At 36.0% G+C, this 27,536-nt stretch overlaps 1 protein-coding gene across 1 annotated transcript in view; it reads right to left on the reverse strand.

Moving 5' to 3' along the window:
- Window positions 1-27,536, reverse strand: part of SPIRE2 (spire type actin nucleation factor 2) — a 74,039-nt gene that overhangs the window by 32,266 nt on the left and 14,237 nt on the right. The window contains 1 exon segment of the mRNA XM_074213236.1: window positions 4,269-4,312. Within this exon segment, the coding sequence (XP_074069337.1) occupies window positions 4,269-4,312 (44 nt within the window).

A 27,536-nucleotide genomic window follows, 5' to 3' on the forward strand; every position in this document is an offset into this window, starting at 1 on the left:
ATGGAGAAATCTAAATATATGATTCTGAGTGAATAAGGAAGACCCCCCCCAATACAGGCCCTTGCTACCATAAGCGAAAGTAACATTAAAGAGCAACAAAATTAAGCTCAAAGTCACAAAGTTGATTCTAACTCCACAGTCCATATCTGGCTTTTCTTTTAACAAAAGGAAAATTACCAAAGTAGGAACTTGCAAGGATTTTCGATTTTTTAACTGTTCCTGAGTATTGTTCACTGGGGAAATTGAACTGTGATACCCTATGGTTTTGTAGTTGTTGAAGCAAAAAAAAAAAAAAGTTAATATATTTTTTAAAAAATTATTTAAATTCATTTAAATATAATATAAATATATTTTTATAATATATATTACATATAAATAAAATATAAATGAAATAATAAATTAAAAAATTATTATTTAAATATTTTAAATATTTAAAAGGAAACTGGAAACTACAAAGGCAAGTCTGACCACTTTTGTTCTCTTTTCTGTAATTTATTATCAAGTCATGTTTCAGTCATGTTTGATTCTCTCTGATCCTGTAGCAGAGACACTGGATTGGCTTATCATTTCCTTTGACAACTCATTTTACAAATGAGGAAACTGAGACCAACAGAGTTAAGTGACTTGGTCAGGGTCAGATAGCTATAAGCATCTGAAGTTAGATGTGAACTCAGGAATATGAGTCTTCCTGACTCTAGTTATGGTTTTCTATTGACTTTAACATCTAACTGCCCCCTTTCTTGTAAGGATCAATGACACCATAGATTACAGTTGACTTGCTGTGAGTTAGATTTAAGTGAGGCACAGTTGCATGGAGTAGTCAACTTTGTCTTTCAGAGTCATCAGAGTTTAGGAGCAAGACAATTGGTGATGGGCTGGAATGCAGTAGAATGAAGTGGAAGATGTTGGCTTCTTTGATGTGTGACCAAGTTCTAAGCACTCTACAGTACCTGCTTCAGCTACCTTTTCAGACACTGAAACAAATTATTCTCATCTGTCCATTTCACAGGTGGAGTCCTCATATATTTAGGGTAGACATCCCCTTAACTCACCAACTAGTTTGAGTCCTTTCTGGTTTAGCCGTTTTGCTGAGAAGGTTTTACCAGAGTTGTTGGGCTGCATTATAAATCTTTATTGAAAGAATGAATTAATTTGATGGATGTAATTCCTCTCAGCAGTTCAGAAATCTAGGACAACCTTGGGAGACATATTATGGACAATGCTATCCACAGTCAGATGAAGAAAATAAAAACAACAACAAAAAAAAGACACTACAGAATATGAATGACTAAATTCATTTTTTAAAAATTTCTCTTGTGCTTTTCCTTCTTATCCTATGGTTTTCTATCTTTCTTTTCCCTTAGTCCTAATTCCTTATATAGAAAATGACTAATATGTAAACATGTTAAACACAAATGTTCATGTAGAATATTAACTAGATTGTTTGCTGCTGAGGGGAGGGGAATGGGAAGGGAGAGTAAAAGGAAATTATGTAATTTATAAATATCCATGTGGATGAATGTTGAAAAATAGGAGAAAAATAAAATAAAAAAGAAAACTAATCTTCAGATCTTCTTCAGCACTAGTCATGAGCTCCACTCTGGAATTAAAAGGGTTAACTAATTTCCAAGCCTATGTCTTATCTGATGAAGGCTTGCTGATTAAATCCCTTCTTGGAGATTTCCTCTCCCCCTCCATTGAAAAAAAATCTGGGATCCATGCCAAGTAGAATTGGCCAGTTTCCAAAGAATGCCAATCATTTCTGCTCCCAAATAAAGCTCCCAACCAGAGAATTCTGATTCTCAGTTTTGATACCTAAGCAAGGTATCTAATGATTAGAACAAAGAAACTGCTGTGGATCAGCACAATTAGCCAAAAATGAACCAGGGGGAAAACACACCACCAAACTTCTATAACTCAGTGGTCTCTACATGCTTTTGACTTTATTTCATCTTTCTTTTCTTTTTTTTTGCAAGGTTAAATAACTTGCCCAAGGTCACACAACTAGGCAATTATTAAATGACTGCGGTCGAATTTGAACTCAGGTCCTCTTGATTCTAGGACTGATGCTCTATCCACTGCACCACCTAACTGGCCTTTGACTTTATTTCACACAACCCCCAATGTCAACCCATTTTGGAGACCATTTTGGGCAGAAAAGGAATGGATACTCAGGGGACCTGGGGTCATGCTTCTGAAGCTTACTCCCTATGGGACTTTGTATTGGGGTATTTCACATGTCTGGGTCACAGGGTTTTCATCTATAAAAGGAATGGGTTAGACTTAAGGGGCTTCTGGGGTCCTTTTCAGCTAAATCTATGATTCCCTAGGAAATAGATTCACACTGTAGCAGAATTAATTTAAATTAATTCTGAGGAATCAGTTTTATGAGGCTCTGGGAATATGGCCTGCAGACAGTAGTCAATGAAAGTGTGCAAGCTTGCAGATGAGGCTTCCTCAGCCTTTATTAGATTTATGACTATCAATCAATCAATAAGTAGTTATTATATGCCTACTATATGCCAGTTCACATGACTTATTAGAGCAAGAATTGGCTATAGGTTCAAGTCTTAGCTCTGACACATTTACAGTGACTGCTAATTATTTAACATCTAGTGCCCTGGGAAATTTCAAATTCTAAACCACTGAGTGCTCCTGTAATCCTTGTTATTAGGAGAGGTTGAAATAGAAAAACTGAAAGATCTCTAGTGCTCCAGAGTTTTGTGGGTTAGGCAAATGGGGTTTCTGAACTAAGCCCATTCCCACTATAGAGGGTGACCCCAAGAGGGGAGCCACTAAGCTGCCTAAAGAGGGACAAAATGTCCCATTCAGAAATGGAGCAGGTCAAAGTTTCTGCCTGATTCCTAATGGCTGACATACTTCTCCACTGGGCAAAATAGGGAGATCTAGTCTTCAAAAAGAGAAAAAGAAAAAGAAAATAATTGCAAAGAAAGTACTGCTTTTTGCTATCCCACCAAAAAAAAAAAAACCCAACAAATTAAAACACCAAACAATCAAAAAACCCACAGAATCTGAATGGACATTAGGTTCACTTTTTAAAAATTTTCTCTTATGTTTTTCTTTCATATCTCATGGTTTTCTTTCTTTTTCCCTTTGTCCTAATTTCTTGTACACAAAATGACTAATATGTAAACATGTTAAACAAAAATGCACAGGTACAACATTCACAGGATTGTTCACCACCAAGGAGAAGGGGGGATGAGAAGGTAGAAGAAAAATGTGTACCTTATAAATATGCAAGTAGATGAATGATGAAGAACTTTCATAACATGTAATTCGAAAAATAAAATATAAAAAAAAAATTACAGAACCAGAAGAATATTATATACACTAACAGCAACATTGGGTGATAATCAACTATGATGGACTTGTTCATTTCAGCAGTACAATAATCAAAGACGATTCTAAAAGACTTGTGAAAGAAAATGCCATTCATATTCAGAGACAGAACTGTGGAGTTTATATGAGGACCAAAGCTTATCTTCAATTTTTAAAAGTTGTTACATATTATGTCGTTATTTTCTCTCTAATTTGTTTTCTTCCATTTGCATTTGATTCTTCTTTCACAACATGATTAATATGGATCTAGATTTGGCATAATTACACATGTAGAGTCTATATTCGATTGCTTTCTATTGGGGGGATGGGGAGGAAAGGGAGGGAGGGAGAAAAATCTAAAACTCAAAACCTTGCAAAAATGATTGGTAAAAATTACTGTTAAATGTAGTTGGAAAAAATAAATAAATACATTTTTTAAAAAAGGAAGAAAAAGAAAGTACTGCTTTTCATTAGTAGAGGAAATTTCAAAGGTCCATGAAATCTAAATCTCTACCTTTCAGGAGTTTGTATTAGGAGAGACAACATATACATATAAATAGATAGAAACTAAATAAAAGGTAAATTGCAGTGGGAGAGAAAAGGCCTCATATAGTTAGTGGGTATTTGTGCTAATTCTTGAAAGAAATTGGGAATTCTAAGAAGCAGAGGTGAAGAGGGAGACAGAAGAGCTAATATGAAGGAACCAAAGTGGGGAGATCATGTATTGAAGGATTATATGAGGAAGGATAACATGGAAATGTCTTCATCTTCATCCCCTTCTACAATTCTATTCTATACGGTATCCAATTGTTGCTTAGGTAAAGTCCTGCTAGGATTTTAGGAGGTAGGAATTATCTAGATGACTGTTATGGGCCACTAAGGACTCTATTATTCTCTGGTTCTGTATTTTTGAGTGATAAAGTACATACCTGGGCTTCTGTGTTGGCTGGTGGTGCCACCATGGTGGAGGAGTCTGTAAGAAGAGAAAAACTAAATTAAGTCACTAAGCAGCTCAAGGATTTCTAGCTTTAAATGCAAGTTTTTTATGCCATCTACTCCCTTCAGGCATACCTGCTAATTTTATGAGATACTGAAACAGATTACAACATCTTGAATAGGCAAGGAAAGAACTAATGTGCCTACACCCATGAGAGTGGGACAATTTTACTGCAATACTTTAAGCATCTGTAATTTTTGTCCATGTAAATAGTCCTTACAAAGATGTAGATTGCAATCCCGCTTCAACTGTGGCCAAAACAAATTCATCAGCCAGTAGTCAATCTTGAGATTTAGTGGGAGTTTCCTCGAAGAGGTTAAGTAATGTATGTGCCAGAGGTCACAAAGGCAGTACCTGTGTCCTTAGCAACAATAAAGGGTCCTCCAACACTAAATCTAGTTTTTATCCTGAACTTAATCAGATTAGGCTTCAAATGAGAAATAGACAGAGAGTATATCAAAAAGCCTTTGCTTTTTGATAAAACTTTCCTAAGCTCATGGTTTGCTGGCATAACTTATAAGAACCCTAGCTCACCTGCCTGTCTTGATGAAGCACCAGAGTAGGGCTTTATGGAGGTCCAGTCTATTAAATAATTGATCCATCCATCAATTTAATCAATAAGAATGGGCTCCTACCATGGACCTGACATTGTGCTAGGTTATGTTTATAAAAAGACCAAAAACAAATGTATTATCAATGAACTCATAAGCTAATAGAAGAGATAATTGTGTAAATTTATAACTGACCAATGAACCCAATCCTTATATTTTTATTGTCATTTTATTTTTCCAATTACAAAGATAGTTTTCAACATTTATCTTTTTTGTAAGCTTTTGAGTTTCATATTTTTCTATCTTGCTCTCTTCTTTCCCTTCTCCCCAAGACAGTGAATAAGCTGATATGTTATACATGTACAATTGTATTTGACAATTTCCGAATTAGTCATGTTGTAAAAGAATCAGATCTAAAAGGAAAAATTATATGAAACAAGTTTTATTTATTTATTTTTTTAAAGGTTTTTTGCAAGGCAAATGGGGTTAAGTATCTTGCCCAAGGCCATACAGCTAGGTAATTATTAAGTGTCTGAGACCGGATTTGACCCAGGTACTCCTGACTCCAGGGATGGTGCTTTATCCACTGCGCCACCTAGCCGCCCCTAAAACAAGTTTTAAAAGGAGAAACTAGCATGCTTTGGTTTGCCTTCAAACTCTAGGTTTCATCACACAATGTTGCTGTCAAAGTGTACAATGTTCTCCTGGTTCTGCTCACTTCACTTAGCATTAGTTCATGCAAGTGTTTCAAGATTTTACTGAAGCCTGCCTGTTCATGATTTCTTATCAAACATCACATTCATATAACCACAATTTGTTCAATCATTCAGTCATTCCCCAAGTAATGGGCATCCCCTCAATGTCCAATTTTTTGCCAGTACCAAAAGAGCTGCTTTTAACATTTTTGTATATGTCTGTCTTTTTCCCTTTTTTACAATCCCTTTGGTATACAGTCCTAATTAATATGAATAGAATGGTTGGCTGATAGACATTCTTTAAATTGATTGTAGTCTGCTAGCTACCTGGTGAAGAGAAGTCTCTAGACTGGTCACACCTTGAGGTACACTCAGAAGGCATTAGTTGACTAGAATTTCTTCCCTCTCTTGGTTTGATTTCTTCCTGTCTAGTGGAATTCAGAAAGGGGAAGAGAGGCAAAGTTCTAAGGGAAAAGGAAATTTTTAAATCTTCCCCATCTAAGGTCAACATATGACCCACGAACATTAGTCTAAGTTCTTTGCACTGGTGTTTGTTCTTTTTATTTTTAGGGAAAGGGGATTAGAGAAGGAAGTCTAAGAATAGAACCCAGGTTGGATTTTGTACCCATTCCAGCATCAATATCCCAAGTATTTAAGAATGACCTTTGGAATTCAACACATCAGTTAGTTGGTTGCATAACATTTATAAGTACCTACTATGTAAGAGCTAGAAAAAGCTAGGAAAATAAGCCCAAAAAGTTCAACAGAGCAGAGTTCCTGCTCTCAAGGAGCTCACAATCTAATGAGGGAGTCAACATGTCAAAACTATGAACAAATAAGATACATAGAGGGAAGATGCTAAGATCTAGGACTGGGAAAGGATTTTTGCAGAAAATGGTCTGGAATGCATACTTAAGGGATATCTCAATTGGATGTGAACTTGGTAGGATCAATACTATGTAGAAATTGAATTAGCTACTCCTGCCAGAGACCAAGGTAGTACAGAGAAGATTGTACTGCTCCTTATTGTTGGGGAAAGTGTTTGTATTTCTATTCTTGCTATATCTTCAAAACAAATATTCTTCTGTGAAAATGAAGCAATGGGGGTGGCTAGGTGACGCAGTGGATAGAGCACTGACCCTAGAGTCAAGAGTACCTGAATTCAAATCCGGCCTCAGACACTTAATAATTACCTAGCTGTATGGCCTTGGGCAAGACACTTAACCCCATTTGCCTTGCAAAAACCTAAAAAAAAAAAAATGAAGCAATGTTCATTGGTTATATGGAATTAGGGAATTGAGTGCTATGAGTTAGTTAGAGGAACATGCCAGAATCTAGGCTTGAACTGATAGCATTAGAGATGCCCCCTGGTCTTTCTCAAGAATACTCTTAGATCCCTGAGGGTGTAATCTTACCAACTTTATGCTAGGAGAGTAAGGTTAGAGTATTTGCTATATACAAAATACACGTGCAAGGTGATCTTGGAAGCAGAAGACAAAAGATCAGGGGCTGGACACAGATCTGGAAATCATCTGCAAAGAATGAATTAAGCCCATAGGAGCTGCTGGGGTCATCAAATGAGAGAAGGTAGAGCAAGAAGAGAAGAGGGGTCCAGGTCAGAGTTTTGGGGACAGCCACAATTACAGAGGAAGAAGTGGATGAGGTTTTAATGGAAAGTTCAGTTTATTGAATGGTACAGCTCCAGAAATCCATAGTATCAAATGTGCCTTCAAAGTCTGTTTTCAAAGTGGTCCCAAGAAGTGTGACTTTGATTTTCCCATTTTACAGACAAAGAAATGGAGTTTCAAAGAACTGAGGATCCTAAAGATTCAGTACTATAACTCAGATCAGAATACAGATTTTCCTACTCTAGGATTTCAGGCTTAGTAAAGACTTGTCTCATTCATAGCAGCTCTGTATGTGGTGGCAAAGAATTGAAATTGAGTGAACGCCCATTAATTGGGGAATGGCTGAAGAAATTGTGGTATATGTACATTAATGGAAAACTATTGTTTTATTAGAAACCAGGAGGGATGGGAATTCAGAGAAGCCTGGAGGGATTTGCATGAACTGATGTTGAACGAGATAAGCAAAGCCAGAAGAACATTGTACACCATAACAGCAACATGGGGTTAATGATCTATCTTAATGGACTTGCTCATTCCATTAGTGCAACAATCAGGGACAATTTTGGGATATCTGAGATGAGAATACCATCTATATACAGAGAAAGAATTATGGAATTTGAACAAAGACCAAAGACTGCTACCTTTAATTTAAAAAAGAACCATCATAATCTTGTTATGTAATTTTGCTATCTCTTATATTTCTTTTTTCCTTAAGGATATGATTTCTTTCTTATCACATTCAACTTGGATTAGTGTTTAGCATGGAAACAATGTAATAGACTGCCTTCTGTGGGGGTAGGGGGAGGGAAACAAGATTAGGGGGAAAATTGTAAAATTCAAAAATAAATACATTAATTTTTTAAAAAAGACAATGTCTCTAGCTAAGAAAAAGATAGACCAGTGCTGGGTAATCAAATTTTCTTGGTGTCAAAACTATCAAAAGTGGTGGTATTTGTTCATTTCTTCTTTGGGTTATCACTATATCTTAGGAGATAACTTTCCTGAGATACAAAATTAGAACTATGCCAGCTCACTATTATCAAGTGAACCTGCTAATTTTATAAAGGTTTGCAAAATATTTTCAATAACCTATGTCTTTCTGACTACAGTCCAGTCTCCTATCCACTACACTATGCTTCCTTTCTTTGTACAAATTACCATACATTTAATGCTAGACTAGTTACATAGCCACTTACTATACTTAGTAAACATCCTTCCTTTGAAGACCTCACAGAGTACTTTGTTTTTCATATTGTATACTATAGGTTATCTATATTGCTATATTATCCTCATACTAGGCTGTAAACTCTGAGAGAAGGAATCTTGGGTTACCTAAACTGTAGCTCTCTTAATGGCAAACACAGAGCTCAAATATACTCAGTATTTGAAGATGATGAACAAACCTCCAAATTATTTGACTTAGAAATTATGGGGCAGCTAGGTGGCACAGTGCACAGAGCACTGGCCCTGGAGTCAGGAGTACCTGAGTTCAAATCTGCCCTTGGACACTTAATAATTACCTAGCTGTGCGACCTTGGGCAAGCCCTTAACCCCATTTCCTTGCAAAAAAAAAAAAACCCTAAAAAAAAGAACTTAGAAATCATAATTTGCTTTTTTTTTAGAAAGGCTTTATTTAGAGTTTTACAATTTTTCCCCCCAATCTTATTTCCCTCCCCCCACCCCCACCCCCGCAGAGGCAGTTTGTTAGTCTTTATGTCATTCCTCAGTTAATTGTATTACCTTGGATAGGTTACTTAGCCTTTCTATATTTCTGAGTCCTCAGTTGTTAAAGAACAAAAAGAGAAAGAAATACTTAACCTATTTACCTTAAAAGATTAGCTAGGTAGACACATAGTATGCATTGATCTAAGTTGAATGTGATGAGAAAGAAATCATATCCTTAAAGAAGAAACATATAGTATGAGATATAACAGAATTACATAATAAGATAACTTTTTTTTTTAAATTAAAGGTAATAGTCTTTGGTTTTTGTTCAAACTCCACAATTCTTTCTCAGGATACAGATGGCATTCTCCATAGCTGATATCCCAAAATTGTGTCTGATTGTTGCCCTGTTGGTATGAGCAAGTCCATTAAGGTTGATAATCACTCCCATGTTGCTGTTAGGGTGTATGTTTAAAAATCATAATTTGGAAAGCAAAAAAAAAAAAAAAACCCAAATGATAAACTATAGACTTGTTAGAAAAAGGTATTTAAAGGATTAACAAATGTTATCAATTAGAATCTGGTCTTATTTAGTAAAATCAAGTATCCCCAAAAATGTTCCTGGTAGAGAAGAGGGAAGGAATAGGAATTTAAATGTTTGTTTTATTGGAAATGATTCCTAGCAAAGGTCAATGGTAAAATATAGGTGTGGCTTTATACAGTACATGAATTCCTGGAAAGAAAAAGAATGTATGAATAATATTTTCTTAAATAAATATTTTAAATATGCAAGAGGAGGTTGCTATTTAAAGAAACCATGAGGAGAAATATTTTTTTTCATTGATTAACTAATCTCTAAGTTATCTTTTCTATTGTTAGAGGATTTTCACAGACCTGGTTTTCTTCTAGCAGTGGACTCAGTAGAAAAATAACTATTCCAGCAAGCCCTGGCTTATTGGACCATCCAGGATAATACATATATTTCTGATAGTCACTTTTCCAGATAGCTAAGGAAGGTCCCAAGAAAGCAACTGAATTATGAAGGCTATTTCATTCAGGTTTAAAATTTATTTATGTTTTTTCAAGGCAATGGGGTTAAGTGGCTTGCCCAAGGCCACACAGTTAGGTAATTATTAAGCGTCTGAGGTCGGATTTGAACCCAGGTACTCCTGACTCCAGGGCCCGTGCTTTATCTACTGCGCCACCTAGCTTATTACCAAGGAAACATAGTCAAGGCTAAAGAGCAAGAGCCTTGGAGTTAGGAAACTTGAGCTGTGGGCTCAACTTTGACCTCAGTTAATTGTATTACCTTGGATAGATCAATTAACCTCTCTATATTTGAGTCCTCAGTTGTTAAAGAACAAAAGCAGAAAGAAATACCTAGCCTATTTACCTTAAAAGATTAGCTAGTTAGACACAAAACCAGATCTAAAATCATCAGAGCTTTTGGCATTTTGTCTAGAGCTCTAGGCTACCTTTGACCTATGACTTGGATCTGTTCCTTCTTTCATTTGGGTAGGGAGCTCATCATGTAGGAAGTCCTGGTGTATAAACTCCTTCCATTGACGTCAGATGACAACTTGCTGATTCATGTCTTAGAGAGTTGCCTTGGGGCCCTGAGAGGTTAAATAACCTGCCTTAGTCATACAACTAGTATGTGGAAGAAGGAGTACTGAACCTATGTCTTCCTGACTACAAGTCTTCTATCCACTACACTATGCTTCCTAGACTAGTTACATAGGTTCTTTTTTCTTTTAAGTTTTTGCAAGGCAAATGGGGTTAAGTGGCTTGCCCAAGGCCACACAGCTAGGTAATTATTAAGTGTCTGAAACCACATTTGAACTCAGGTACTCCTGACTCCAGGACAGGTGCTCTATCCACTGTGCCACCTAGCCACCCCTACATAGATTCTTACTATACCTATAGTGAACAGTCTTCCTTTGGAGACCTCACAGAGCACTTTGTTTTTCACTGATCTAATGTACTTATGATGTAAATATTTTATATTGCAGGTTGTCTGTATGGATATATTAGCCCCCTACCAGACTGTAAACTCCCTGAGAGAAGGGATCTTGTGTTATCTAAACTTTGTAACTCTCTTAATGGCAAACACAGAGCTCTGAGTTCTATAGGCACATAATCAATATTGTTATAATATGTAAATCATCTTTTATTTACTTATAAGTTCTCTGGAGGAAGATCAGAATTTATGTAGTAGGAAGCTGATATAAACATAATAGCAAGGGACTTTATCATGATATGTTAATGAAATGGTGAGGCAAGGAAAATTCATTTTCCTATCCATTGGCACTTTCCCTTTAAGCTAAGCTATTCATTAATCTATCAGTAGAGAGACCTTTTACTGATGTGAGAGTAAAAATGACAATACTCCTCAAATGAATTCATGTAGTTTGCATGAAAGTCATCAAAGACATTTCTTTATAGAATTTCTTTATAGAACTGGAGAAAATCATAATCAAAGTAATATAGAGAAACAAATGGTCAAGACTATTAAAGGGAGAAAAAAAGACTATTAAAGGTTTTGATGAAACAAGGCTTTAAAACACATTACAAAGCCATTAAACTTTAAGTATTTGGTACTAGACCAAAAAAAAGGAGAAAAATAGAATAGAAAAGGCAGACCATTAAGTATTTATGAAATTACCAATATTGCAATGTTTCATTCATCCTTAAAAAACCCTTACTTTATCTATTCCTCCCCTGTAGCTATTGTCCAATAAATCTTTCATTCATGTCTAAATTTCTTAAGAAAGCCATCTATAATATGTGCTTCCATTTCCTTTTCTTTTACTTGAGCAGTCTAAAATTTGCTTTCTGATATCATAATTCCACTGAAATTATTGTTTTCAAAGTTAACAATGATTTCATAGTTGCCAAATCTTTTCTCAGTCCTCAGGTGTCTTGACATTTCTGTAAACTTTGAAATGGTTGCTCACTCTCTTCACTTTGATTTTGTCTTCCCTCCAGGTTCTCTCCTGGCTTTCCTCCTGCCCATCTAGAGGTTCCCCTTTTGGTCTCTTTTGTAGGACCTTTATCCAAGTCATGATAACTTTAGATATCCCTGAAGGGTCTGTTCTGGGCACCCTCTTCTCTTTCTCTTTACACACACACACACACACACACACACACCTATATAATATTGATATTATTATTTTGCTTCTCAGACCTATTTATCCAGTTCAAATCTCTCTCAGGATCTCTAGGCTCCAAACTCCAACTATCTTCTTAAATCTAAAATGCTTCCTATTCCAGTCCATCCTCCACCCATTTACCAAAGTGACTTTCCTAAAGCACAGGTCTGACACTGACAATGACTCTCTCTCTCTCTCCATTCAGTAAACTCCACTGTTAACTATCAGATCAAATGTAAAATCCTCTGTTTGATTTTCAAAGCTTCTTTCTTCTACCTTAGCAGTTTTCTTATGTTTCACTCTGCTTTTTCATTTACACTATTCTTCACTCCATCTTTGCTCCACTCCATGCATTTTCACTCAGTATAGTCTACATTTTCCCTTTCCACTCCTCTACCCCTTTTACTTCCCTGATTTTGTATCACTTTCTGCAGAAAGTCTTTTCTGGTTGCCCTTAATTCTAATGCCTTCCCTTTGAGATTACCTATAATTTACTGTTTATATCTTGTATGTACATAGCTGAGTTTTATATTTAAAATTTATTTTAATTTTAATTTATGGAATAAATAAGCACTTCCATAACATAATATAATTTTAAAAAGATGATTACACATGAAACTATAGATCTACTATGAATAGTTTGCAATTCCTTTTAAATATACAACAAAATTATCACGTCTTTTTTTCCCCTTCCTTACCTCCTAATGGCTACCATTACACACAAATAGATGTATATGTGAAATTATTCTATACATACATCTATTTACCAGTTCTTTCTCTAAATATAGTATCTTTGTTCAGATGTCCTTTATAGTTACTCTACCTATTTATAAAAGTCAATATAGATTATTCATTCTGAGGACTTCTTAAAACAATATTGTTATTGCTGTATAAGGTATTCTCTTGGTTCTGCTCATTTCATTCTTCATTATTTCAAGTAAGTCTTTCCATGTTTTTCTAGGATCACTGAGATCATCATTTCTGATAGTGCCACAGTACTCCATCACAGTCAAATACCACAACTTGTTTAGCCATTCCCTAATTGGGCAAGCCTCCAATTTCCAGCTCTTTGCCAACACAAAGAGAGCTGTTATAAATATTTTTAACATTCTAATCATCTTTTTTTTTTGATCTATACTTAACTGTTTGCATGTTGTCTCCCTCATTCCTTTGAAGGCAATTGTTGTTTCTACCTTTCTTTGTATTCTCAGTGCCTGGCATACAGTAAATGCTTAATTAATGCTTGTTAACCAACTGACTGGTCAATGTTAGACAAACCTATAGAAGATTAAATGTGGGAAAAAGATTATTTGACAAATGTACTTGGAATGGGCACAGTAACTAACATAAAGGGTTTTTTTTAAGGGTTTTTTGCAAGGCAATGGGATTAAGTGGCTTGCCCAAGGCCACATGGCTAGATAATTATTAAGTATCTGAGGCCACATTTGAACTCAAGTCCTCCTGACTCCAGGGCCAGAGCTCTATCCACTGGGCTACCTACCTGCCCACAACATAATGTTTAATAAACCCAAAGATCTCACCTTTTTGAGACAAGAACTCACTATATGATCATAATTTCTAGAAAAAAATGGAAAATAGTCTGGTAGAAACTAGCCATCTCATGTGATTTAGACATAAGTAAAATAATGGATCATAGAAGACATTATCAGTCACATCTATGGATGGGGGAAAGAGTTCATGAACAAATAGAGAAGTTTACAAGAGGTAAAAGAGAGGGGCAGCTAGGTGGCATAGTTGATAGAGCATCAACCCTAGAGTCAGGATGACCTGAGTTTAAATCTGGTCTCAGATATTTAATAATTACCTAGCTGTGACCTTGGGCAAATCACTTAACCTCCATTGCCTTGCAAATAGAAAAAACAGAACAGAGGTAAAGGAGAGATTTGATTACAAGAAATTAAAATGGTCTTGTGCAAACTAAACTAATGCAGCCAAAATCAGAAGAAAAGCAGGAAAAGAAAGTGTCTCTAATAAAGGTCTCATTTCATATGCATGTATACACACACACACACACACACACACACACACACACACACACACACACACACATATATGTGTGTGTGTGTATACATCTATGGAACTGAGCCAAAATTATAAGAATAAGAGCCATTACCCAATTGATAAATAGTCAAAGGATACAAATAGCCAGTTTTCAGAGTTAATAATAGTCATCTGAAAAATGCTCTAAGACATTAGTAATTAGAGAAATGCAAATGAAAACAACTTTGAGGTATGCCACCTCATATTTATCAGATTGGCTAAGATGACAGAAAAAGAACATGACAAATGCTAGAGGAGATGTGGAAAAATAGTTATACTAATATTCTGTTGGTATTGTGACAAGCATTCTGGAGAACAATTTGTAACCGTGCCCCCAAAGCTATAAGACTGCATATACCCTCTGACCCAGAAATATCACTACTAGATCTATACAAAGAGATAAAAGGAAAAGGATCCGTATATTCAAAAATATTTATAGAAGTTCTTTTTGTGGTTGCAAAGAATCAGAAATTGAGGGATCCTCATCAATTGAGGAATGGTTGAACAAGTTAAAGTATTTGGAATGCATTGGAATACTATTGTGCTATAAGAAATGATGAAGGGACCAGAAAAGGACTTGAATGAACTGAAACAAAGTGAAGTAAGCAGAATCAGTAGAATTTACATAGTAACAAGAATAAAGATAATCAACTGTGAAAGACTTAGTAACTCTGAACAATAGAATGATCCACCACAATTCTAAAAGAATCATGATTTTTTAAAAAAAGAATCATGATAAAAAAAGGCTATCCATCCACAGATAAGAGAAGTGAGGGACTCTAGAGTGTGAAATGAAACTTTTTTTTCTTTCTCCTGTTTTTAAACTTTTTTTTTTTGGAACATGGCAAATGTGGAAATATGTTTTACATGGCTTCATATGTGTAATGGGTATTGTATTTCTTGCTTTTTCAATGGGGGGAGATAATGTAAGGAGGGAGAGAATTTGAAAATGAAAATAAAATAACACTGAATTTTTAGAGACCTGAATGTACCTAGGAAAATTGGTCAGCAGTATGATGGGAAATGGCTTTAGAGCCACATTTCATACCACAGATATAAGTGAATTTCAGCTGGATGATAAATGAAAGGATAGACCAGTCCAAGGTACTGTGGAGATCTAGAAGTGCCTGAAAAAATATTGAGACTTTATGCATTGAATAAATTGGTTTGGAAGTAAATGTTATAAAGCAAGTTTAGTTGTATTGATGTTCAAAATTAAGTCTATAGTGATGGATAGGAAGTAGTTCTATAGTTTCCTTGTTGTAGGGAATTCCTTAGTGAAGAAGTACCTTTTTACCCATGAGGGCAGCCCCTTCTTGGCAACTAAGAATCTTCAGAACTGCCAGGAACTTTGAGAATCTAAGTAAATTTTCCTGACAGATAAACTGTGTGTATTAGAGACAGGTCTTAAACTTAGGATTTCTGGCTTTGAGGTCAGTTCTCTATGCACTAAACCAAAAAGAAAAAAGAGAAAAGAAAACAGAATACAGTTTCTGCTTCTTTCACTTAAACAGGGGTTAGAAAGCTTAAAACAATCCTTTGTCATTGTAGTGAAAGATAAAAAGTCTTTCACTTGGAGGGACTTTCAAGGCTGGGATTCCCAGAGCAGTTCATAGACAAAGCAATTCCCCTGAATAACATATAAAGAACTGAGTGTGGATAGAGGGAAAACTAATTCAGCCAGCATAAATAGCTTCTGCCCAAAATATGCTGTTGCCAAGATGGAGAGACAGTGCCAATCACTTCAAAAGACCAAACAGAAAAGTCTAATTAGGCATTGTGGTAGAAAAGAAAAAGTCCTGGATGAGCACCAGAAGATCTGGGTTGTATTCTTGGTTCAGTAACTAACTTGCTTAGCAACCTTGGCCAAATCACCTACTTTTACTGGGTCTCAGTTTTTTTCATCTGCAAAATGGAGATATCCAGTCCATTTGTCTCATAAAGTTACTAAGATCAAATAAAGTAATGGATATGGAAATACTTCATAAAGAATAGTGTAGGGGTGGCTAGGTGGCGCAGTGGACAAAGCACCGGCCCTACAGTCAGGAGTACCTGGGTTCAAATCTGGTCTCAGACACTTAATAATTACCTAGCTGTGTGGCCTTGGGCAAGCCACTTAACCCCATTTGCCTTGAAAAAAACCTAAAAAAAAAAAGAATAGTGTAATATGTAAGATATTAATATAAGGGGTAGTCATCTCATCAGAAGGGACCTTAGGGTTATCCATTTTGACTGATTCAACTACAAAGCTTTAAACTAGCTACTAAAAATACAAGGACATTCCTTGACCCTCCTCCTCTTTGAAAAAAAAAACTCCCTGCCCTCAAGCAGTTTGCTTTCTAACTAAAGAAGCAACACAGAATATAAATAAGTGAAACCAAAATAGATTAAGGCATAAGAGAGCACAAATTACTGAGGAGATTGGGGAAGGTTTCATAGAAGAGATAGCATCTGGGCATATGATAGTCAGAAAAAAAGATAAGGTGGTAAGTAGAAAGAGACCTAGACTTCTGGTAAGAGAAGCTGGGTTCAAATGTAGCTCTACTGTTTACTATATGTGTGAACTTGGACAAACCTTTTCAATTTTCTTATCTGTTTCTCATCTCAGATGATGGGGTGGCATTAGGTTGCTTATAATATGCCTTCCAGCTCTAAATCTATTATTTTGATTGGGAAAAAAAATAACGAAATTGTAGTGTATGCTAAGAGAAGTTGACTAGGGGAAGTGATGATGTTGCTCTATACTGTCCTTGTCAGGTCTATGTACTGTGTTTAGTTCTTAGGTGGCATGTTGTAAAAGACATTGAAAAGCTGAAGGGCATCCAGAAAAAGGAATTTAGGATGATGAAAGGGCTTCAGCTCATACAATATGAAGATCAGATGAGAAAAAAATCTGAGAGTATTTTAGCTGGGGGAAGATTGGGGTAACTGTGTCCTAGAATTTGAAGGCTTTGTGTGGAAGAGAAATTAACCTTATTTTGTTTGGACTTAGAGGACAGAATTTGGAACAATGAGCAGAAATCACAGCACGGGAAGGTAAGGCTCTTTCTTTTTAAGCAAAAGTCTCCAAACAGTAAGATCTAATAGAGGAATGGGCTGCCTCTAGAATTAAAAGGGTTCCTCCATTAGAATTTTTCCAGCAAAGACTGGATGAACATTTGTCAAGGGAAGTTTTAAAGAGATTCTTGTTCAAGTTCAAGGGGGATACATTGCAGTCTTTTCTATCTATCAGCTTCTGTGATGCCAAGGGAAGGGAAAAATCTTATCCAAGGTCATTCAAGTAGTAAGCCACAACACTAGGATGCAAAGCAATGTTCACTGACCCCCAATTGCAATGTTTTATTTTTTTAGTGGCTTTGTTCCTGCCAATCTATGGGAAACCCTTGGTAATGATCCCTCTATATCATATGGTTTGTAGAAACTTAAAGAAATAAATTCAGTCTTATGTGCTATCTGTACAGTGGGAGAAGCTGCTCAACACCTACCCTTGCCTAAAGGCATCCTTCCAATCTTTAGCAATAGATCACAGCAGCTGCATGGTGAGCCTGCACCTAAGAGATCTTTTTTATACTCTCATTCCATTGTGGGATGGCAAAGACTAAAGGGCAGGGCTCCTTCACAAAGAATGATTCTTCAGGAGAGGTGACTGGAGGGAATGATATGGGGCAGAGGAAGGGAATATAATTCCTATAATGAGCTCAGCCTATTTCTAGCAAAAGGTATGCAATTCTGTCTCAGCAGGAATGACTATCATTTACACTTGGCTCACGTAGAAAAAATGTTCTTTTATTGCCTCTAAGTCACACACTATTTCTTTAATAGTTTTTTTTTCCAATAACATGTAAAGACAATGTTCAACATTCATTTTTTGAAAGATTTTTGAGTTCCAAATTTTTCTACCTCCCTCCTTCTTTCCCAAGACAGCAAGCAACCTGATAAAGATTATACGTAGCCAATCACATACTGTTCTGTCTTCCTAAAACAAGTACAGTACAGATAGACAAAATCAGCAATAGTGAAAAATCCATGCTGAGTGAAGACCATTCCAGGATCAAATAGAAAATTCTCTATGTGACATTGAGAGCTCTCTAGAACCTGGCTCTCTCCTACCTTCCCAGGACCCCTTTCATCTATTTTGTGATCTAAGAATATTGGCCTTGCTTTTCCTTAAATATGACTCTTGATTGCCCAATTCTGCCTTTGCACTGACTATCCATGTCTGGAATGATCTTCCTCCTCACCTCTTTTATTAGGTTTCCCTAGCTTCCTGCAAGCCTCAGTTCAAATCCCAGGTTCTAAAAGAGGCCTTTCCCAGTCACCTCCACTGCCAGAGCCTATCCTCTACAATATTGTGTTCCATTCACTCTGTACAATATATCTATCTCTATATAATGTATATGTAATTATTTGTATGTATTCCCCATTTGAATGTGAGTTTCCTGAAGTCAGGGACAATTATTTCCCCTCCTTTCTTTGTATCCCCTTCCTAAATTAAACCACATTGTTTGAAGGTGACTGCTCTGCTCTGGCTTAGCTTAGCACAGATCTGGTACTTAAATACTGATTGAAAAGATTTGGAGTGGCTTGTGATAGAAAGAGGAAGGGTCTTTAAACCCCTGAGTAAGGAACTCACAGTCAGACATCCTGTATATTTCAAAAATAAGTTGGAGATAATATTTGTGGTAGCAATTGCATAAAAGTGCACAAGTATCTGGGTGACTGTAGGTGACTCCTTTCTGAATCTCAGTTTGCCCATCTGAAAAATAAGGAAATTGGACTAAATAATGCCTCATAGCTTTAAATCTTATGGTTATAATGGAGCACTGTAACTCCATTCCTAAATTCTTCTCCCACACTACATAAGTCCCCAAAGATTCATTCCTTTGGGTTAAGGCATTGTCCCTGATAAGAATGCAAATACCCTAGCACCATTAAGTATTAGCATGATCCTATGAATTAGTTTACCATTTCATCTATGGTTCATCTATGAATAGGTCACTGTACGAATAGCTCACAGAACAGGTAAGATTCTAGGGGAGGTTCAATTTAAAGTAGTTGATGGATAGCTACAATGACCTGAGTAACTTGGTACCTGGGAGAGAGAACCCCCCCACATACCCCACAAAAAGAAGGGTGTCAATGAAATTTAAGATGGAGGACACTTCATATAAACTTTGCCTATTTCACTGGCCTGACTATAGCCAGCCCAGAATAGTCAACTGCAGATCATATGGTCTAACTTAGGAAAAGCTTCTAGAAGTCTGAAATAGTAGCCAGGACAATATATACTTTTGTAGACTCTGAATGAAAGCAAATTGGATTGACTGGAACAGAACACTATGACCTTATCTGACAAGGATCACCCAAACCAACTTTGCAGGTAAGTTCAAAAAGAGTCTTTGACCCTATTAAAAGTCTTACCAGTCTGTAAAACTCTCAATGACCTCACCCACATTTAACCTATTCTACCCTTTCCCTTTTGAAGTCAATGTCACTGGGTTAAGAGAACACAAAGCGTGTATCTATAGCCAGTTTCAACTAGGAGTGAAATCTAATGAAGAGTGTCCTGAGGAGACAGGAAGACTTATGTTTGAATCCCATCCCTAGCACTTATTAGCTGTGTGACAATGGGCCAAGCCATTTAATCTCTCAATCCTCAATCTTATCATCTGTTAAATGGGGATAATAATATTTTCAAACCTACCTCACAGGGTGGTAGTGGATCCCAAATGAGATAATGGATATGAAGTACTTTACAGTATTGAAAGTTTTAAAACCCTAATTGAATGTCCTATTATTATTATTATTATTATTGTTTCCATGAACACAAATACCCTTTTTACAAAACACCAAGAAAAGACAACAGCTAAGAGAGACCTTGCCTATTAAAATATGTTAAGCACACTTCTAATTTGCTTTCAGTGGAACCTGATTTTGTCTAGATTTAATTCACATGGCTAATTAAAGTGATGGCATTCCAGATCCCCATTCCTTCTGGTAGAGGGCCTCAACTTTGCCTGGAGGCTAAATCAACTCGAAAGAGTCATAATGAGTTAATGATCAGAGACAGAAACCCTAATGTTTTCATGCTTTCGATACCAAGTCAACTCTGTGTGTCTCATAACAGCATATTTACTTAAATGGGGCATGTCCCAGGACAGGATGGACCAGTTCTGAATGTTTGTAGGAAGTATTTCTACTTGTGGCTACTGTAGAAGAGATAGCTTCCATCATTCCAAATATTCCCTGGCATCCTCATCCTTTCTTGATATTGAGTTGAAAGGACACTGGCTCTCTTGATCTTGACATCTGCCTACAAATTCCCTGGGAGAGAAAAAAGGGGAGTAGATGGAAAGTCATTCTGATAATGGGTATATATATATATACATATATATATATATATGTATATATATATATACATCTCCTATGAGCAGTTGTCCAAAAGGAATACAAATGGGGCATTTTCCTCTAGGAAAAAACTGACTCTTGGATAGAGCATAATGACTATCTCATCAGATATAGTCTTGAAAATAAATTTGGCATAGGATACAGACCTTGATAACCTAAGAATGCTAATGAAGGATGGAGCTGGCTCCAATGGAGGATTCCCATTTTTTTATAACTCCAGGACATGCAAAATTCATGGGTATCAATTAATCACCAGGGTCCCCTACATCAAAATTAAGGTAAAATAATGTATTGATTGTCTGTATGCTATATCAAAACAATGAAATCCGCTTTAGCCTCTTTGGTCCTCAGTTTCCTCACTTGCAAAGTGAAAGGATCTAGATCTAAGATTCTATGATACTTTTGCCTAGAAGAATCAAAAAAAGAACTTGGAGGGGGGTGGTTCAGTGGAGAAAACTCTGAATCTAAGAATTAAAGAACTTAAATTTGAACCCTGAATCTATTTGTGTGACCTTAGTCAAATTGCTTCTCTTTTCCTTATCTGTAAAATGGAGGTTGGACTTGGCTGATTCCTAGAAAAAGATCCTGTTAGACCAGGCTGATAAGCTAAGAGTTTGAGATGATCACTGACTCCTCTTGGCAAACTTGGTGTTCTGATAAGAATAAGAAGCTCTAATAATTGTTTACTAGCAGAAAATGTATTTGTTGAATGCACTGATCACCAAGGGAAGCCCTAGTTGCTCAGGAGAGAATAAAGACTGAATACTATCAGTTTTCATAAGCACACACCCACAGTATACACAAACACACCTCTATTCACATGGCCAACCCACAATGCCAACACCCACCCACATACTAATTGTGAAGGGTCCACCCTGCATACACGCACAAATACATAAACACCCCTAACCTCTAACCCATAACATAATCTACCTACCCTCAAGTCCTCAGGAAGCAGTTTTCTTTCTTTTGGGGGGTTATGTCATTTACTTCTTTTTAAAATTTTTAAAATTTATTTTTTCCAATTACATGCAAAGGTGGTTTTCTAAAGTCATCCTTTTGCAAGCTTTTGACTTTAACACTTTTTTCCCTCACTCTCTTCCCTTCCCATGGCAGCAAACAATGTTATAGAGGTATATGTACAGTCAGGTTTAACATGCTTCCATATCAGTCATGTTGTAAAAGATAAATTAAAAGAAAAGTGAGGGGAAACCATGAGAAAGAAAGAAAAAACATAAAAAGGAAGCAGTTTTCTGAACAGAAATATGTTAGCTAACAACCATTCTAATTTTCAGGAACACTTGTAATAAGATATTTAACAACAAATTAGCTTTCTAGTTATATTTCTTTCGTGGGTCTTGCTATATTCGCTTCCCCAAACTTCCTCCCACTAATTCAAATGATAATTTTTCTTCAAATAGCATTTTTCTGGAGCTCACTTTCTTCATTTTTATTTATCTATTTATTTAGGTTTTTACAAAGCAAATGAGGTTAAGTGGCTTGCCCAAGGCCACATAGCTAGGTAATTATTAAGTGTCTCAGGTTGGATTTGAACTCAGGTACTCCTAACTCCAGGGCCAGTGCTCTATCCACTGCACGACCTAGCCACCCCTTTCTTCATTTTAAAAATAAAGTTTTGACTAAGACAATATCTAAGGTTTGAATCTAACCTTCTAAAACTGCTTATTTCACTTGAATTCCTAGTTCTAGTCAAATCCATGTTATTTCCTAGGAGGGATCTTACATAAAAATTCAAAAGAAATAAGAAAAGCAAGAAATAAAACTCCACACTGGCATGATTTCCTGACTTGCCCCAAATCATTTTCAGACTTCATCCAAGTCTTTCACTGATGCTTGGTGCAATCTACATCACAGCCTGTATCTCATAATTGAGTTGGATTGATTTCGTCTTTCTTGGGTATTGGTCTTCAATTCATTTGAGGATCTTCTGTGGTCCCTTTTTATGAATCTTCTCACCACTGAGCCACATGGTTAGAGGAGTTATTAAATAAGTAGTTATTTGATCTTTTACCTTACAAACTAGGCATTTAAACCATGTTCCCAGTGAAGATTTCTCATAGGGATGTGTATCAATGATATCTGCTTAGTAGATTCGGAGTTCCTTGAGAGTAGACACTTTCTTTGGTTTGTTTTTATATTTCTAATAATTAGCACATAGTGGCACAGTGGATAGAGTGCTGGACCTGGAGATGGGAAGGCTCATCTTTCTAAGTTCAAATCTAGCCTCAGACACTTACAAACTGTTTGGGCAAGTCACTTCACCCAGTTTACCTCAGTTTCCTCATTTGTAAAATGAACTGGAGAAGGAAATGACAAATTACTCTAGTATCTCTGCTAATAAAACCCCAAATGGGATCATAAAGAGCTGTACACAACTGAACAACTGGCACATAGTGGATGTTTGAGAAATTATTTTTGCCTGGATGAGGCCAAGTTGCTTTGTCTTTCATTTGGTTTTCTTAGTTCCATCTTTTTCTGGCATCATGACTGTGCAATGCTGACAGAGTGCAACCACAGCAAATAGCTTAGAGCTATGAGGAGACCCATGTGAAAAGACAGCTGGTAAACTATGAGAGAGAGCCCTCTGCCTGGGGCACTTATACTTTGGCAGAAAGTCAGGAAGTTGCAGACAAGAGCACACCACCTGCAGGCAGGGACTCTGTCAAAACCATATGCTCAGAACAGAAGTATTCTATTCTTTTTAAAAATCATTTATTTATTTATTTATTTAAGGCAATAGGGTTAAATGACTTGCCCAAGGTCACACAGCTAGGCAATTTTTAAGAGACTAAGTTCAAATTTGAACTCAGGTCCTCCTGACTCCAGGGCCATGCTCTATCCACTTTGACACCTAGCTGCCCCCAAAAGTATTCTATTCTAAAGGGAGACTGGAATAGGGGAAAATGTCCTTTCAAATAATGGAAGAATACCTTTGTGTGTTTCAATCATCTTGTCCTATTAATAAATATTCACCTGAATAAAGCAATATAAAAAGCAAGTTAAGTAGACATAGTCTCTATCCTTTATAGTATGGGCTGCCAATTAAGACAACCACAGCAAATGTTGTGAGAGAACACTAGAGTACAATATGAGTATCATGTCTGTTTACTGGGCCCTCTAAAAAATCTAGAGGACCTAGAAGGTAAGTGCCAGGGAGGGTCCTTGGATTCCAGATCCTATTGAAATTTGTGGCATAGGGAACCTAATTACTGAAGTGGTTTGGGAATGCAAGGAACTAGGTGTAGTTGCTGCTGTCAGGATTTGATGACTCCATGGCCCAAAACAGAATTATAAAGCTGTAATATTTATAATGGAGAACTATTATTATGTTTACCATTTATATAATCAAGAAAGAATGAGTTACTACATATAGCTGCTTATGAAAATCTTAAAATATATGGAGCATGTATAAGTTTTAAAGCAGGGACTGGCAAACTGCAGGTAGGAGATAACCAGAGAGCCAAATTCAATCTGTTATCTGTTTTTGTACAATCCCTTGAGCTAGGAATGATTTTTACATTTTTATTTTGTTACTTGGAAAACTAAGATTAACTTGTAAATGGTCACCCAACCAGTGGGTGTCAAAGATAAAGACTTGAACTAAGATTTTTCTGATTCCTAGGTCACTTCTCTATCCCGCATGACATTCTCTGTGTGTATGCATACACACATAAATCTTCACCTGTAATTTCATAAAAAGAGTTATATAGATTAAAGAGATATACACAAGCTTGAATGCTTTTTCAAAGTCCTATAAGATTCCAGCCTTCCACAGTTGCAGTAGTTTGAAAAATTGACCATGCTCAGAACTAGGTGATGATGAACCTATCTGAACCTAGCTAGGATAACCAGTGGTCAACAAGATTACCCAGTCCATTGCCAGAGGAGTGATGAGAGAAGAGGTGGAGGTGAAAGAAAGGAGACATTATGTCTATGAGGAAATTAATAAATTGAATTTTTACATTGGATAGGCCTTAATTTTTTTTTGATAGACCTTAATTTTTATAACATTTAGGTTGTAAAATATAGATGAATCACTTTGTAGAAATGAATGGGGAGGGTGCAAAAATCACCACTTTACTATTAGGAAAAGTATCTAAGGATAAAATATGAGTAGAGAAATTGTAATTAAAGGGTATGTAGACAAAACAAGTATAATCAAAGGAAAGGTTTAGAGATGCATGGTAAAACATCAGAAAAGGTACTTGTAGTTAGGTTAGTGTAAACAGAGTAGAAAAGAGAGGCAGGGAATGAGAAGATATGAGAAATAGCCAGAAGAGAGTGCCATATATCTGAGATGAGGGCTGAATAGTCCAATGTCATCTGTCAGTATTCAAACTTGACCTACCCAAGAGGGTTTTCCAGTGCCTGGGGAACACAATCCAGAAACCTCATAATGAATAATGCAGGACAGAAATGCTGTATCTGAATCTTTCTTTTCTTTCTTTCTTTTCTTTCTTTCTTTCTTTCTTTCTTTCTTTCTTTCTTTCTTTCTTTCTTTTATTTTTTTCTTTTCTTTTCTTTTCTATTTCTCAGTAGAGAATGAGCCAGAACATTAGAACATTGTACATTGGGAGCTGAATTCTCTGGAAACCTTAAGATGACCAAAGATAACATCTGAAAATTCAGTCACATGTTAATTGACCAGCTGGCATTTAAATAAAAAGCTAACTTTACCTCTGCATTGTGACTGGAAAGATCACTAGATTTAATCCAATAATGAGCCAATTTGGAGATCATACAGTATTCAAAAAGGACACCCATTCATTTTGGTTGCCTTTGTGTTGATTTTGTTTAAAAAAAAATCTCCATCCCTTATCATGGGGTTCTGATACAAGGCCCCCCTTAAGATACTAGCAATGGTTTGGTTTTTCCACCTTAATAGCAGATATGTTTGAAATTTCATGAGAGATTCTTAAATAGAAGGTATTTTTACATATTAAATTTATTTCCTGGGGGAAAAAAATGCCACTACTAGGATACGGGGTTATTTATTTCCTGAGTTTAGCTTAATTTCTTTTTTATTAACAAATATCACACCAGAAATTTACACAATACCTTTTAAACCCAGATGCAAAATTTTTTCCTAGGTGAAAGATTAATATATACACATTTGACAGCTTTAAAAAAAAAATCAAGGCCAGAAGGAAAAACCAAACCATAATATCCCTAAAGTCAAAAATAAGGACTAAGATGAATTAAAGTAATGGACTATTATAATAACATAAAATGAAAGGAATGATCTTGAGAAACTTGGGAAGACTTAGGAACTAATATAGACTGAAGTGAATAAAATAGAACCAGGAGAATAATTTACGTAAAAATAACAACAATGCAAAGTCAAACAACTTAGAGAAAAATTTAAGAACTCTGATCAACTGAAGTCAACCATGATTCCAGAGCACTGACAATCTTTTTTGCTACCTAATTACATAAAGGAAATGAAAGCAAGATTCAGAATGAAATATACATTTTGGATATGGATAATGTGAGAATTTGTTTTGCTTAACTACATCTATGTGTTATAAGAGTTTAGTTTCCTTTTTGAAAGAGAAAAATGAATGCTCCTAATTGAAAACTGAAATAAAACTTAAAAAAAAGAATGGCTCACTGTTTATGAAAGAAGTCTGGAATATATTTAGGAACGAAGTTGATATAAAAACAAAGGATACATTTTTTTTAATTTAAAAGAAAACCCGAATAATTGCCTTAAAGTTTCAATCTGTTCATAAAGTTTTCAAGACAAAAAGAAAAAAGTTCAGTTTTTTTAAAAAAACTTTTAACTTACACTGCTATGCAAGATATATTTATGACAAAGATCAGATAGAAAGTGAATTTGTCTTTCCTGCGCTGGGAGGGGCCCATAGTTATTTTCTATAAAGTTCAAAGATTAGATTCACTTTTATTACATTTGAGTTTTGAACCTTAATTTATATTTCAAGTTAACTTGTACATAAAGCATAAACCTTTGGCTCTTTGCTTTCAATTTTCTAAACTTTTTTTCCAAATGGATTCCAAGTCGGTTCCAGCAAATTTTTAAGGGAGAATTGAACATTACTAGCTCTTGATGTAATAAGGTAAATGTCTTAAAGGATCCTGATGATATATACTCTTTTAAAGCATCAACAATTTAAACATATCTAGAGAACAATTGTCTTTCTTATCTGTGGGACAGAATTAGACAACTCAGGGAAAGGGAAAGAATCCCTTTTTTCCAATGTTTAGATTAATTTTACATGGAAGTCATGAGAGCTTCTTATGTAGTCTCATAAGAATTTTCTGGCCACTGTAGATCTGGGGCTATCTCCTTAAAATTGCCTCATGGCATCTACAGATTACTGGATGTTACTTGGGTCACTTGTAGGACTGAAAAATGATAGATCTATCTTAGACACATATAAGAATTGAGGCAGATGAATCCTCAGTGACACTCTAGCATGGACCATGAATAGAACAAAGATCTCCAGACTTCCAAGCCACAAAGCCAATCCATTGTGCATTGCCTTAGTTTGGTATTGCCCTGTTTCATCTTCCTGGGAACCTGTCTCTGTTGATTTCTGTAAACCCACAGGTTTCAGTGCTGGAGATATTCCAGCTATCCTCTCTGAAACACACATACAGACACACACACACACACACACACACACAGACACAACTGCTTTTGTGTTTCCCAAATATGAGATCAACTTTTGGGTTCAGATCAACATGTGACTTAAGGTAACATTCAGGTTTTCATATTGGAAAGAAAAAGATTAAGACCACAACCCCCCAATCTTGAATAAACTTTGAGGGAGGCAGGAGGGAGGAAGGAAGAGAGGGAGAGGGGGAGAGGTTATAGTTACTTAGAATGATAGCTGAAAGACCCCAAGTTGTGCAGTAATGAAGACTGTGATTATTATTATTTGAACCAATAGAGACTGCTTTCTGGGAGACCTAGGCCTCTATGTATATTACAGTGTGTATATATATATACATATATATATATATATATATATATATACACATATATATATATATAT

The sequence above is a fragment of the Macrotis lagotis genome, chromosome 1 (genome assembly GCF_037893015.1).
Source record: "Macrotis lagotis isolate mMagLag1 chromosome 1, bilby.v1.9.chrom.fasta, whole genome shotgun sequence".
NCBI classification, from domain to species: domain Eukaryota; kingdom Metazoa; phylum Chordata; class Mammalia; order Peramelemorphia; family Peramelidae; genus Macrotis; species Macrotis lagotis.